The sequence below is a fragment of the Ranitomeya imitator genome, chromosome 5 (assembly GCF_032444005.1).
Source record: "Ranitomeya imitator isolate aRanImi1 chromosome 5, aRanImi1.pri, whole genome shotgun sequence".
Lineage (NCBI taxonomy): Eukaryota > Metazoa > Chordata > Amphibia > Anura > Dendrobatidae > Ranitomeya > Ranitomeya imitator.
The window spans coordinates 278494928-278510073 of record NC_091286.1 but is presented as its reverse complement, the minus strand read 5'-3'; the positions used below and the strand labels follow the sequence as shown (position 1 = coordinate 278510073).

The 15146-nt window shown below is 46.9% G+C and overlaps 1 protein-coding gene across 7 annotated transcripts in view; it reads left to right on the top strand.

Annotated features, from left to right (window-relative positions):
* Positions 1-15146, top strand: part of ROS1 (ROS proto-oncogene 1, receptor tyrosine kinase) — a 416131-nt gene that overhangs the window by 212284 nt on the left and 188701 nt on the right. For all 7 annotated transcript variants that reach the window (XM_069726197.1, XM_069726196.1, XM_069726195.1 and 4 more), the window contains one exon: positions 127-416. In XM_069726197.1, the coding sequence (XP_069582298.1) occupies positions 127-416 (290 nt within the window). The remainder of the gene's footprint in view (positions 1-126; positions 417-15146) is intronic.

Genomic DNA, 15146 nt, shown 5'->3' with positions numbered 1-15146 from the left:
TTTCAGTTCACGGGAAAGATATCAGTTACTTTTCTTTAGACAGTTATTTGGTCATGTTATGTTAATTTATTATGACTTTTACATTTAAGCTAAATATTGTAAAATATATTTCTTTTTATTTTGCAGCCGTGTCTACTGGGTGCAATCTTGGGAAAGTGGTAACAAACTTTCTTACTACGACGTAATCAATGATAAAGTAGAAAATATTTTGGGACATTATAAGAAAACAACTCCTACTACCACAAGTAATTGTGATTGTGTTGAGAAGAACTGTGAACTAGGAACAGTAATTGCTTTGGATACGTCAAATAAGAATAACCCGTACATATTCTTCCTTTGTAATATCACAAATATTTGGGCCTCTGATTTGGATGGGTGCCATTGCTGGAAAGTGATCAGTGTTACTCTTCTGCCTGGTAAGTGTTTGCAATTATTATAAAATTGTAACTTTACTGGCTAGATAGACTGTCTGTGCTTAGAAATCCTTTTTATCATCAGAGAATTTATGGTACTCATACAGATTAGGGCACAATGGGCTGAACCCGCATAATTCGAAGGGACCTATCATACCGGTCAGTATGGGGTTCTCCCGACACTTCCCCAATACAATGTTCATTCTCTTATTCTTAACAGAGACTAGCTTCTGGACATGTCTGGGGTCAGTGTATTCTGTCTTCTTTCAGAACTCAAGCATCGTTGGTTGGGCTGAGGTCATGAAGAATGTCTGACAGCTATTAAAGACATATGGCTACATTTTAATGCAGTACAACATTATAAATAGTAGAGCAGATGCCAGAGTAGTTTCTGCAAAAGAGCTTCAATCCCCAGACTGACAATCTGCCCAACTGGGCAGATTCTTGGTGGCCTGCTCATGTTGGACCACCTGTTCAATCAGCCTGGCTCACTACTGTTAAATTCTTCAATTATTTTTGTTTACTGCTGTGTAGAGGACTGCCCAGAAGGTCCTGACACTGATTGACATCAGGGTGATGTGTACAGGCCTTCCTCGCTTGCCTTTGCTGATTTTTAGTTTTCTCAAGGCAGTAGCTGACTGGTCCTTGTGATGGTTGGTGAGTCCAGACACAGTATGCAAACAATCGGGAATTTGTGTCTGGTCTAGTAGTGTTATGTTAGTTCTTTGCTAATGATACTTTTAGAATATGAACACATAATGAGATTGAAGAAAAGGCAAAATCAAAGCATAAATATTCAAAAAATGGATTTTATTAATGAAAAAGGATACAATAAAAACATAGACATCAAAAGACATGATACAATATTAAAAATGGGAGGAACTAGCTAAGCTATGATTTTATTAATTTGAATGAAATCTAGAAATAATTAAATGGGGTCCTTGCTAACAATCCCATTGATCAAAAAAGGAAGGAGAAGGAGAACACAAATGTAAGGTAGTAAAGTTGGAGTTGAGGCAGTTGGGGTTGACGTGAAGAGCAGCTTTGCCAGTTACATCTATTGATCAGTATAAAATCTTGATTATTTTGACCATTATATTATTACATTTTGGGTGTGTGCAATAAACTTTTGAGCATCTATTTTACATGTGCAACAACAATATTTGGGGCTATAATATTTTGTGTATCTATTTTTTGTAATATTGATAGAATATATAGGTATTGCTACTTTACTGTCTGTACATTTTTATTCTCTCACCTCCCCTTTTTTGATCAATTGAATTGTTTGTTTCATGTCCTATGATTTTGGAAACATACAGACAGTATTGTAGTATCGTTGTGTTGATATATGTTGCTCTTTTGTTGCTGTGAAATAAGGTTTGCTCTTTTAAGAAGTTTGTCCTTCCTCTTTTCCTGTCTCTCCCTGATGTAGCTCTGATGTCAGTAACCCCTCCCTTCTTCCCCATTCTTCTTCCTCATTTACTGTCTGTCAGCCATCTTAGAAGCCCATGTGTTTGCAGCGCTGCTCAGAAAAGTCTATTTTATTTGCTGTATGTGTGCATATCTACAAGAATTTAACTGGAAAATAAACCTCTGGAATTTTCATACATGCCTCCTACAATCGAGTTGAAGCTATCTGAGCACATCACTCTGTGAGAGTAGAGGTTGAAGGAGGTAGCCTAGAAATTGTATCTCAAGTTGTATCTCAAGCGATCTACACTTGCAGCTTATTTATGGAGTCAGTCAAAAGTTTGCAAAGACCCAATTTAATTATTTTTATATTTAATTAAATTTAATACAATAATGGCTTAGCTACGTTCTCCTATTTTTAATATTTTATCATGTCTTTTTGTGTCTGTTTTTATTGTAGCCTTTTTCATGAATAAAATTATTTTTTGGAATATTTATTTATTGTTTTTTGCTCTGAAATTTAGGTACAAATTATACTATTTTTATTGTACTTCACTGTGCAATATTGTAGACGTGCTCATTTTGCTTGTCCCCTCTTTATGTTACTTTGTCTTTATGATATCTGTAATTCTTATGATGTATGTGTATTTAACAAAATTATCTATTTTATGAGTTTTTTTGTCTTTTCAAACCTTTTCAGATTATAAATATGCTCTAAATTTGATGTTAACTTATTGATTTTGTAGTATAATCTCGGTTATTTAAACATGTGTACAATATTGAAGATCTATTGTAGTTTCTTTTTGTGAAATTGCAATAAAATTGCTGTAATTTTCACAAACCGCAACAAAAGTTATGCATTTTTACTGTAATTTTGCAGCCCTTACTGCCATGTGAATGTAGCATAAAATACACAGCTATGTGGCAGTGTCAAGTACCAAGCAGTAGAAACATTGGCTTTTTGCCTCCAAGAATAAAGGCTTTCTCCCACATAGCGATCATCGTTAGTGATGAGCGAGTACCGTAATATTTGTAATTGCTATACTCTTAATGATTACTTTGTAAAAATTGCGTATTCATTCCGAATAGTGAGTACAATGCAAGTCAATGGGAAATGCAAGTAATTTTCTGCTGGACCCTGCAAAGGGGACTGGGGGCCTGAGGAAAAGGCTGAAATGGATGGGAAAGTGATGAAACAGAGTGGGAAGAGCCTGGAGAATATGACTGCATGCATTTCTGACTCGCATATGGTTTCTGGGAATAAGTTTGTCGCAGTATTACGCCACTTTTACAGATACACAAGAACAACTACCAAACCTAGATTTCTATTGAATATGTATCCCCTATATCAGTCATAATGTGGGACAACCTGTCACAAGGGCCTCCAATGACAAACATTAGTTTGGTAGGACCACTCTACATTTAAGATTTGTCCACTGCACAATGTGCAAAGGGTTTGTAAATATTATCCCTATGGGCTGAGTCATAGTTGAGGCAGGAAGCCACCATCTCAAGAGCCTCCAATCACCAATAGTAGTTAGGCTGGAGGAGGAATACTGTCCTGGCTTGTCCACTGCAAATGTGCATAGGGTTTGTAAAAATTAGCCTTATGGGCATAGCCATGGTTGACGAAGGAAGGAAACAGGTTTTTATGGAAGGGGTTGACGTTAACAGCAGTAGCATGAATCAGCATTTTTGGTGAATTTAGGTTGGCTTGCTGTCATCTGGAGGGATTGCAAACTGTGGAGATATCCAGTCCTTGTTGAATTTAATCAGAGTAAGTCTGTCTGCATTTTCCATGGAGAGGCATGTGCACCTATCAGTGATGATTGACCCAGCAGAACTGAAAACACGCTCTGACATTACAATAGCAGCTGGGCAAGCCAGCATCTATCTTCAAGGCATATAAGGAGGGGTCAGGCCAAGAGTTCAGTTTGGACGGCAAATAATTAAATGGAACTGAAGCGTCAAAAAGGACGCACGTATGGTCACTTAAGTACCCCTTGACCATGTTCTGCAACTTCAACCTCCTTGGCATTGTTACAGGCACAGATAGCCCTTGCTGTTGTGCTGGTTTATTGAAAATTGCCCACATTTCCCCCCCCACCTGTTGGACCAGGTGCTTGTGCGTCTTCCCATTATCCCTTGACATTGAAAAAAATGCTACCTCTGCCACCAGCTTTGCCTGAAGGTGATGTTTTCAGCAACTAATATGCAATGGCCCTCTTGAATGATTCAATTGTAAAACTCTTTGGTGACTCCAAAAGGAGAGAAGGAAATTTCTCCTTGTACCGTTGATCGAGAAAGGTGGCCAACCAGTATTGGCTGTTGGATAAAATGTGTATGTTGCACCACTGAAGGTCCGGTCACCACAGAGGTACTGCATCTTAGCCAGAGTTGTGGTATCCCACTCTCTGGTAAGGAGGGAACATTGTACAGAACTCTAACACTCGCACCCAACAGACACCAGTTTAGAAAGGGCATCTGGGTATACCCTTGGGGAGGATGGCCTCATCCCAGTCTGGATAGGAAAGGGTGTTGGGGAGTGGGTGGAGAAGGTAGGAAAGAGGGGGGAGCTAGATACACAGAGAGAGAGACAGTTAGTGAGTGAGTAGGCAGACAGAGAGTCTGCAGGGAGCAGGAGAACAGAGCAAAGATGTGGGTCTGCAGCTCTTGTGAGTGGAAGGAACAAAAGGAAAGAAGCTCCCAGGAAGAAGGGGTTCCAGGGGTACGGGAAGTGTGGAAGCCACCCGTAGGACCCGTATCCAGGCTAACCTGCGTCAGTGGAGGAACCAGGCTGCAGTAGGGGAACCAGCCCCTGAACTAGTGGGAAAACTTCAGACTCCAGCTAGCAACCGGAGGCTGCTGTGACTGAAGGTGCAGCAGCCACATTTGCACCTACTCACCTACACAACTACTCAATGTGGACACAGAGGGTCCAGGGGACAGAGAGTCACCTTACAAGACCCACATTCACCGGCTTGAGACACTGGGTGGCAAGCGCAGGGCAGGAGGGAAGATAGCGCAGAAAGATGGCCAAGAGAGGCATATAAAAGAGGAGTTCTGGACAGGTGCCTAACTTGCCGGAGAGTTTTCTGGACTTCACACCTAGAGGACACAGCACCCTGGCTAGGGAGTCTGAACTGTGAGTAAAGCCATGATAACTGCAGCAAGCTGAGTCCTTCCATTTCTTTACGGCATCATCTACTCTGCTCCTTTACCTGTCACTAGTAACATTGCCACCCACACCACTAACTGCCCTGGGGGCCAAGCTCTACCTGTGGAGAGCTATAACAACTCAGCTGCATTATCATCTGCCCCCATAGGACTGTACAGCAACGTCGGATAACACCTTTATTGCCGAACATCACAGGTGGCATCACAAACATTTTCCCCTTTTTCTTCATAACCCTTATTCCCATTTTCTCATCCCTTTAATTGGATGCCCAGGGCCATGGACCAGGTCACTGCTGCCATGACCTTCCCCTTTACGAATGGTGTCTGGCCCGGTATCGAGTATCCCGTGGTCCTATGGGGTGCTCCATGTATCATGCGAGTCTTGCCATAGACACTTACACTTGAACTATGCATGTGAGCCAAGCTGCAAAAAGGCAAATGTTCTGTGTCCCCAACAGTAGGAACAGTACCTATCCTCTCCTCACACTGACTTGCCTCTTCCTCTTCACCACCTCCTCTTCAACCCATCTAGGCTGCACAGTCATGAAACGTGGGTTGGGTGCCCCCTCTATAGCATTAGGAGTCCTCTCGGTGTTAAGGACTGGCGGAACACACCAAGAATCAGATGTTATGGTATTAGGTGCGTTCGCAGTCCGAGGTCCACCGTGCAGGTGAAAACCCTGCTGCTAGTAGAGACAGACGATATGGCGGTACAATAAGTATACACACATGGGTTAACTTCACTCTGTGTGAAGGAAGCGAACCCTGTTGCATCACAGGGCCGCGGTACCGCACAAAGAGTGCAAGCAAAGAGTCTCAGAACTCAATCCCAAGACTTAGGATTTGAGTTCATAAAGACCTCATGCGCTCGACACCACTACTGGGGTGTCAGAGTGACAGAATATAATTAAGTGGCACAAGAGTGCGTGCGGTGCCGCACAAATGGACGCCGCTAACCACCCAGGCTTGGGTCAGGTAAGCGCAGTCAGGCAGTCACAGCAACTAGACGCTGATATGTGTGTAACGTGCTGTTGGATAAGTCGGGCGCTAGATAGCAAACATACACCTTCCGCGAACAGTCATCCAATAGGGAGGGTTATTTAAAGAGCGACTTTCACTCACAACACACACACATATAATCAAGACAATACTAGCGCATGGCCGTGCGGTCATGCGCAGCTTATATAGTTGCAGCACAGGAAGCTGCTACCGAAGTTTTGCCCTTTCAGGACCTTCCTGGAGGACCAATGGGACGTGCTGCAGTACCTGAGCATGTGACCCTCGATCTCCAATGGGAGATCTTGCCCTGGGCATGCTCAGTGTGTGCAAATAAGGACTTAGTCCCAGAGAAGCCCGCTCACCGCAGATCAGTGCAGGGTACAACAGGAGAGCCAGAAAAGGCATCAGTAACCCTCTGCACAGAATCAGTCCCAGCGAGACGCTGGGAGCGACGCCTCCGCTGAGCAGACCCCACTGCGGCCGATGCCGAATGGGAGACCGCAGCAGACACGGATCGAGATTCCCCCTGTGCAGCAGAGGAAACTCGACTCCTAACATTACCCCCCCCCCTAGGGCCCCCCCCTCCTTGGGCCTCGCTACGCTCGAAGGCAGCAATGATCTGCGGAGCCCGAATGTGCTCAGCAGGCTCCCAGGACCTGTCCTCAGGACCATAACCCTTCCAGTCCACCAAATAAAATTTTTTGCCACGTACCACCTTGCACCCCAAAATAGCGTTCACCTCGAAATCGTCCGTAGACGAACCCGATATCTTGGAAGATGACTCAGAAAACCGAGACATGTATACGGGCTTAAGGAGGGACACATGAAAGGTGTCGGTGATACCAAGGCGTGGAGGACGGGCCAGACGGTAGACCACAGGATTAACCTGTTCAAGGACCTTGAAGGGACCCAAGTAGCGAGGAGCAAACTTAGTGGACTCTACACGCAGCCTGATGTTACAGGCGGAGAGCCACACTAAATCACCAGGAGCAAAGGTCGGGGCAGGGCGCCGATGTGCATCGGCGGAGGACCTCATTCTCTCCTTCGAGGCCTGAATGGCATCTTGAGTGCGGTCCCAAATGTCCCTTGCCTCCACTGCCCAGTCTGCCACCCTGGAGTCAGCAGAGGACACGGGCATAGGCACAGGAACCCGCGGATGCTGACCGTAATTAAGGAGGAAAGGAGTCTGACCGGTGGAGTCGGCTACAGCGTTATTAAGGGCGAACTCTGCCCATGGTAATAAAGATGCCCAGTCATCCTGCCTGGCAGAAACAAAATGTCGTAGATATGTGACCAGAGTCTGATTGGCCCTCTCTACCAACCCATTCATCTCGGGATGATATGCGGAAGAGAGATTTAACTCAATGCTGAGAAGACGACAAAGCTCTCTCCAGAACCGAGACGCAAACTGGGGACCCCGGTCACTGACAATTTTGTCTGGCATGCCGTGTAGGCGGAAGATGTGTCTTATGAACAACGCTGCCAAGGCCCGTGCAGAAGGTAACCGTGGGAGCGGCACCAAATGCACCATTTTCGAGAAATGATCGGTAATAACCCAAATGACGGTACAGCCGCGAGACTTGGGCAAACCCACTACAAAGTCCATCCCGACCATCTCCCAGGGCCTGTCTGCCACCGGCAAGGGATAGAGTAACCCAGACGGCCTTTGTCGAGGAGACTTATTTTTGGCGCATGAGACACACGCCAGAACGTAATCTCTGACATCTCGGAGCATATGCGGCCACCAGTACGTCCTCGCCAGCAGCTCAGATGTCCTTTTTGTCCCAAAGTGTCCACCCACCCTGGAGGAATGAGCCCAAGAGAGAACCTCCGGTCGCAAATTTATGGGCACAAAAGTCTTGCCCGGAGGCACAGACTCAAGCAACACCGGAGCCACGGTTCTCAAGCTCTCAGAAGGAACAATAAGCCGAGGCTCTCCCTCCTCCTCCTCAGATAACACAACAGAGCGAGAAAGAGCATCAGCTCAAATATTCTTCTCCCCAGCGAGATAATGGAGGGTGAAGTGGAATCGGGAGAAGAATAAGGACCATCTGGCCTGGCGAGAATTTAGCCGCTGGGCTGTTTGCAAATATAGCAAATTTTTGTGGTCAGTACAAACTTGAAAGGGAAAACGAGCCCCCTCCAAGAGATGTCTCCACTCTGAGAAAGCCAATTTCATCGCTAGCAACTCCCTGTCCCCGATGGAATAATTCCTCTCCGCTGGTGTGAAGGTCTTGGAGAAGAAGAAGCACGGATGCATCCGACCTTGAGCATCCTTTTGGAAGAGGACTGCTCCAGCACCAACGGAAGAGGCATCCACCTCCATTATAAACGGCTTATCGACATCGGGACGATGTAGGATGGGAGCGCTAGCGAAATGAGACTTAGTAGAAGAAAAGGCCCTGGAGACCTCTTCAGACCACACTTTGGGATTTACTCCCTTCTTGGTGAGGGCTACCTAGGGAGCTACCAAAGTTGAGAAATGGGGAATGAACTGGCGGTAATAATTAATGAACCCCATAAAGCGCTGCACCGCTTTAAGTGAATGGGGTTCTTGCCAGTCCATCACAGCCTGTAGTTTGGCAGGATCCATAGTCAATCCCTGGGCAGAGATGATATAGCCCAGGAAAGGTAAAGACTCCTGCTCAAACACACACTTCTCCAACTTAGCGTAAAGAGAGTTTGCCCGTAAGAGGTCGAAGAATCTGCCAACATCTCTCCGGTGGGAGTCAATATCTGGAGAGAAGATGAGAATATCATCCAGATAGACTACGACCGAGGTGGAAAGCATATCCCGGAAGATGTCGTTGACAAAGTCTTGGAAAACGGCTGGGGCATTACAGAGCCCGAAGGGCATCACCAGATACTAATAGTGCCCATCTCTGGTGTTAAACGCCGTCTTCCATTCATCCCCCTCACGGATGCGAATCAGGTTATAAGCTCCCCGCAGGTCTAATTTGGTAAATACCTTAGCTCCCCGTAGCCTATCAAAAAGCTCAGAAATCAGGGGCAGCGGGTACTTATTCTTAACGGTGATGGCGTTAAGACCCCTGTAGTCTATGCAAGGACGCAATTCTCCATTCTTCTTCTGTACGAAGAAGAACCCTGCCCCTGCTGGTGACACTGACTTCCTAATAAACCCTCTTGCCAAATTCTCCTGGATGTATTGGGACATAGCCTCCGTTTCCGGGAGAGAGAGGGGATAGACACGTCCCCGAGGAGGTTCTGCTCCAGGCAAGAGATCTATAGGACAGTCATAGGGACGGTGAGGCGGAAGGGTCTCCGTGGCCTTTTTGGAGAAGACGTCTGCATAAGACCAATAGTATTTGGGGAGAGTAGAGAGATCTGCGGGTATCTCAGTGGTGGAAACCTGAACGCACTCTTTCACACATCTGCCCTTACAGGATTCACTCCAACCCAATATCCTCCCAGAGGTCCACTCAATATGTGGGGAGTGGAAACGGAGCCAGGGTATTCCCAGCAGAATCTCATCCATTCCCTCGGGAAGGACAAGAAGGGAAATAATCTCCTGGTGGGATGGGGACATGGCTAACGTGAAAGGGACAGTCTGATGTGTGATCTGTAACGGAAGTGTCGACCCATTCACCACTCTAACGGTTACTGGTTTGGCAAGCATAACCAGAGGTACTGCGTGGCGCAGAGCAAAAGCAGAAGACATAAAATTTCCTTCTGCTCCTGAATCCACACAAAGCTCTACTGTAAGAGTGGATGTGCCTAACAGGATTGTCCCTTTAAAGGACAATTTTGAGGAAAATGCCGCTGTGTCCAGTGAACCTCCTCCAATGGTCACTAGACGCGATCGTTTTCCCGACCGCCGTGGACATTTATTAGCGTAATGTCCCGGTTGCTGGCAATTTTTACACACCACAGGTACTTGAGCGGTCTGAGACCTAGGTCCCGCTCGAGAAACCTCCATGGCCTCATGGGAGTCGGCCGCCATAACAGGAGATTCTAGAGGTTTGGCAAAGGTGGGAGCCAGCCGAAACCTCTGCCTACACTGGGTCCGCTCCAACCTCCGCTTGTTAAAACGGAGATCGATGCGGGTAGCTATAGTAATAAGCTCCTCCAGTGTGGTGGGAATCTCCCTGGTGGCCAAGGCGTCCTTTACATGATCTGCCAGTCCTCTCCAGAACACCGTAATAAGGACTTTATCCGGCCATTCCAGCTCAGAAGCTAGAGTCCGGAATAGGATGGCGAACTGGCTGACCAAGGACGAAGCCTGAGTAATTGCCAACAATTGGAGCGCGGTATCGTGGGTGACACGGGGTCCCAAAAAGACCTGCCTCAGAGCGTCCAGGAAGATAGGAGCACTCTGTACCACTCGATCACCACGTTCCCAAAGCGGCGTTGCCCACTCCAACGCCCTGCCCGACAAAAGAGACAAAATGAATCCCACCCTCGCCCGTTCCGTAGGAAAACGTGTAGCCAGCAGCTCGAGATGTATGGAGCACTGGCTCACGAATCCCCGACATAGCTTACTGTCACCAGCAAACTTGTCTGGAAGCGGGAGACGGGATAAAGTCGGAGCAGGGGTGGCAGCGGACAAACTGGCTGCAGCTACACTTGCAGCCTGAACAGCGACAGCAGTAACGTCCACAGCTGAGGTTGCACGCTCTAGAGCCGCCAGCCTACCCTCCAGCTGCTGGATGTACCGCTGTGAACACTGATCGTCCGTCATTACTAGCCAGACCTTGGCGCTAGTATTCTGTTAAGGACTGGCTGAACGCACCAAGAATCAGATGTCATGGTATTAGGTGCATTCGCAGTCCGAGGTCCACCGTGCAGGTGAAAACCCTGCTGCTAGTAGAGACAGACGATATGGCGGTACAATAAGTATACACACATGGGTTAACTTCACCCTGTGTGAAGGAAGCGAACCCTGTTGCGTCACAGGGCCGCGGTACCGCACAAAGAGCGCAAGCAAAGAGTCTCAGAACTCAATCCCAAGACTTAGGATTTGAGTTCATAAAGACCTCATGCGCTCGACACCACTACTGGGGTGTCAGAGTGACAGAAATAATATAATTAAGTGGCACAAGAGTGCGTGCGGTGCCGCACAAACGGACGCCGCTAACCACCCAGGCTTGGGTCAGGTAAGCGCACGGCGCCGTACAGGCGGTCACAGCAACTAGACGCTGTTATGTGTGTAACGTGCTGTTGCATAAGTCGGGCGCTAGATAGCAAACATACACCTTCCGCGAACAGTCATCCAATAGGGAGGGTTATTTAAAGAGCGACTTTCACTCACAACACACACACATATAATCAAGACAATACTAGCGCATGGCCGTGCGGTCATGCGCAGCTTATATAGTTGCAGCACAGGAAGCTGCTACCAAAGTTTTGCCCTTTTAGGACCTTCCTGGAGGACCAATGGGACGTGCTGCAGTACCTGAGCATGTGACCCTCGATCTCCAACGGGAGATCTTGCCCTGGGCATGCTCAGTGTGTGCAAATAAGGACTTAGTCCCAGAGAAGCCCGCTCGCCGCAGATCAGTGCAGGGCACAACAGGAGAGCCAGAAAAGGCAGCAGTAACCCTCTGCACAGAATCAGTCCCAGCGAGACGCTGGGAGCGACGCCTCTGCTGAGCAGACCCCACTGCGGCCGATGCCGAATGGGAGACCGCAGCAGACACGGATCGAGATTCCCCCTGTGCAGCAGAGGAAACTCGACTCCTAACACTCGGTAGCACAGAAAAACAAGTCCTCTCCCTCCTCATCCTCCTCATCTTCCTCCTCATCACCCAATGCTGCCTTAGAATATTGGCTAGACTGGGTAGTATCACCCATTGTGAAAATTGGCTCCATACCAACATGCTCAACACTCAAAGCTTCTTCTTTAAGATTATGCAGTGATTGTTTCAAGAGACACAGCAGCAGGATGGTTACACTGATAATAGCCTGATCACAGCTCATGAGCTTGGTGCAGTACTCAAAGTTCTCAAGAACCTCAAAAATATCGGCGATCCACACTCACTCGACAGTTATGTGTGGTGGCTGACTCTCAGTCTGATGGGCATTTTGAAGCTGCTATTCAGCTACTGCCCTCTGCTGCTCACTAATCCTCACCAACATATGATAGGTTGAGTTCCACCTCGTGGGCAGGTCGCAAATGAGTCAGTGACTTGGCAAATTCAAGTGCTTTTTCAGCACTGTAATACCAGCAAAAGCGGTAGAGGAATGGCAGAAATGGGCACTAATATGGTGCACCTTCTCAAATAGATACACAAGGCAGGGTAACTTTTCAGAAATTTTGAAACAAGTAGGTTCAGCACGTGAGCCATGCATGGTATGCGTACCAGCTTGCCGACCTTTAAATCCGCAACCAGGTTATGCCCATTATCGCAGACGACCATACCAAGTTGGCGGTGCCGCAGGGAGAGCCACTGAATGGTCTGTTGTTTTAAAGCTTGCCATAGCTCTGCTGCAGTGTGTTGTTTATGACCTAAACAGATCATCTTCAGCAGAGTGTGTTGCCTCTTTGCCAATGCGCTCCTGCACAGGTTGCAGCTTGGCAGTGATGGGTAGTGTACTTCAGCAGAGGATGAGGAGCAGGAGGAGGGGAGAGAGGAAGTGAAATATGAAGAGGTAGAAACCCTGACAGAAGTTTAAGTGGTATAATGTAGACAGCAGAAAGCAGGCTGTGACCACAAAAACAGCAGGGAGAATGGCCTGGTGTGTGCATGGTTGCAGGCAGTAGGAAATGTTTGGATTACTGCTTTGCGTAGGGCACTAAACGCATTTTCAAATGGACTAATGTGGACAGCAGAAGCCAGGCTCTGACCCCCAAAAGAGCCAGGAAAATAGCCTGGTGCGTGCTTGGTAGTAGGCAGTAGAAACTGTTTGGATTACTGCTTTGTATAGGGCACTTAACGCATTTTCAAGTGGACTAATATGGACAGCAGAAGGCAGTCTCTGACCTCAAAACAGCGGGGAAAATAGCCTGGTGCGTGCTTGGTAGCAGGCAGTAGGAACTGTTTGGATTGCTGCTCTGCGTAGGGCACTTAACGCCTTTCTAAATGGTCTAATGTGGACAGCAGAAGCCAGGCTCTCACCCCAAAAACAGCAGGGAAAATAGACTAGTGCTTTAAAAAAAGGAAGCACTAAATGCTAGTACTCCGTGTGCTGGAAAAATATTGCTTTGCTTCTAGCAAGAGCTGTTTTAAGATGGACACTGGAAGAACACTTTAACCTCTCCCTACCTAATACACAATCTCTCCCTCCCTGTACTCTGATTTTGTTGTGTGTCTTCAGCTATGAAAAGAGCTATTTTTTGGTGATATTATGGAGCTTGTGACCGGCTCGTTTAAACCGTCCCTGCTCGAGTATCTCTCTCTTCCTACTCTACACTGATCTTGTATACACTGCAGGTAGCCCTGAAAAGAAAGGCTTTTGTGTTATCAAGAGGCCTAAAGACTCTCCCTAGCAGCTGAGTGATCTCTCCCTATACTTGTAGAAAGCAGGCTCCAGATGCAATGTGTGCAAAATGGCAGCTGCAGGGCTTCAATAGACCCTATGACGCTGGGCGGCCAGTCAATCACAGTAATGCCACTACCAAAATGTCTGCGGCATTACTGCGATTGGTTAAGAAGTCCAGCATGTTTAGTGGCTGCAAAGGAGGCACCAAAACTGCAGGGAAGACATCCGAATATAGTGAGGTGAGTAGGGTTGAGCGAAACGGGTAGTTCATTTTCATAAGTCGCCGACTTTTCGCAAAGTCGGGTTTCATGAAACCCGACCCGATCCCTGTGTAGGGTCGGCCAAGCGGTACGCGACTTTAGCGCCAAAGTCGCGTTTCAATGACGCAAAAAGCGCCATTTCTCAGCCAATGAAGGTGGATGCAGAGTGTGGGCAGCGTGATGACATAGGTCTCAGTCCCCACCATCTTAGAGAAGGGCATTGCAGTGATTGGCTTGCTTTCTGCGGCGTCACAGGGGCTATAAAGGGGCATTCCCGCCGACCGCCATCTTACTGCTGCTGATCTGAGCATAGGGAGAGGTTGCTGCCGCTTCGTCAGAAGCAGGGATAGCGTTAGGCAGGGTCCATTAACCCCCAAACCACTTGTGCTGTAGCGATTTCCACTGTCCAACACCACCTTTTGTTTGCAGGGACAGTGGAGGCTACATTTTTTTTCCTCAGCGCTGTAGCTCATTGGGCTGCCCTAGAAGGCTCCCTGATAGCTGCATTGCTGTTTGTACACTGCTGTGCAAACCAACAGCTTATTTCAAAGCACAAATCCTGTTGCTCCTTCCTTTCTGCACAGCTTTCTTGTTTGTTTGTCCACACTTTTGACTTTTTTGTGCAGCAGTCCACTCCTTGTTATTGCTGCCTGCCATACATTGCTGAGATTACTGCAGGGAGATAGTAATTGTAGGACAGTCCCTTTTTTTGTTTTTGTTTTGTTATATCTCTTCAAGCCACTTTCTGCCACAGAAAATATACTCTAATACAGTGGCCCAGATTTATTCACTAGTCTCTCTGAAGGTAAAAAAAAAAAGGTGCAGATTAAAATTGGCAAATCTGTATCAGTGGCAGTCCTGTGTGTGGCATCTGTGTCTCATTTTCTGGCACAGAAAACATACAGTCTAACAGTGGGCCTAATTTCTTGCCAATTCTCCCATAAATAAAAAGAAATAGTGGGAGATTAAGATTGGCAATTTTGCCTCAGTGCCAGTGCTGTGTGTGGCATCTGTCTCAAATTGTGTGCCACATTAAACCTAGTGTGTAATACTGGGCCAGATTTCTTTTAAATTCTCCCTGAAAAAAAAAATAGTGGGAGATTAAGATTGGCATTTCTGCTTCAGTGCCACTCCTGTGTGTGCCACCTGTCTCAAATTGTGTGCCACATTAAACCTAGTGTGTAATACTGGGCCAGATTTCTTTTAAATTCTCCCTGAAAAAAAAAAGTAGTGGGAGATTAAGATTGGCATTTCTGCTTCAGTGCCACTCCTGTGTGTGCCACCTGTCTCAAATTTTGCGCCACATTAAACCTAGTGTGTAAATACTGGGCCAGATTTCTTTTCAATTCTCCCTGAAAAAATAAAAATAGTGGGAGATTAAGATTGGCATTTCTGCCTCATTGCCAGTGCTGTGTGTGCCACCTGTCTCAAATTTTGCGCCACATTA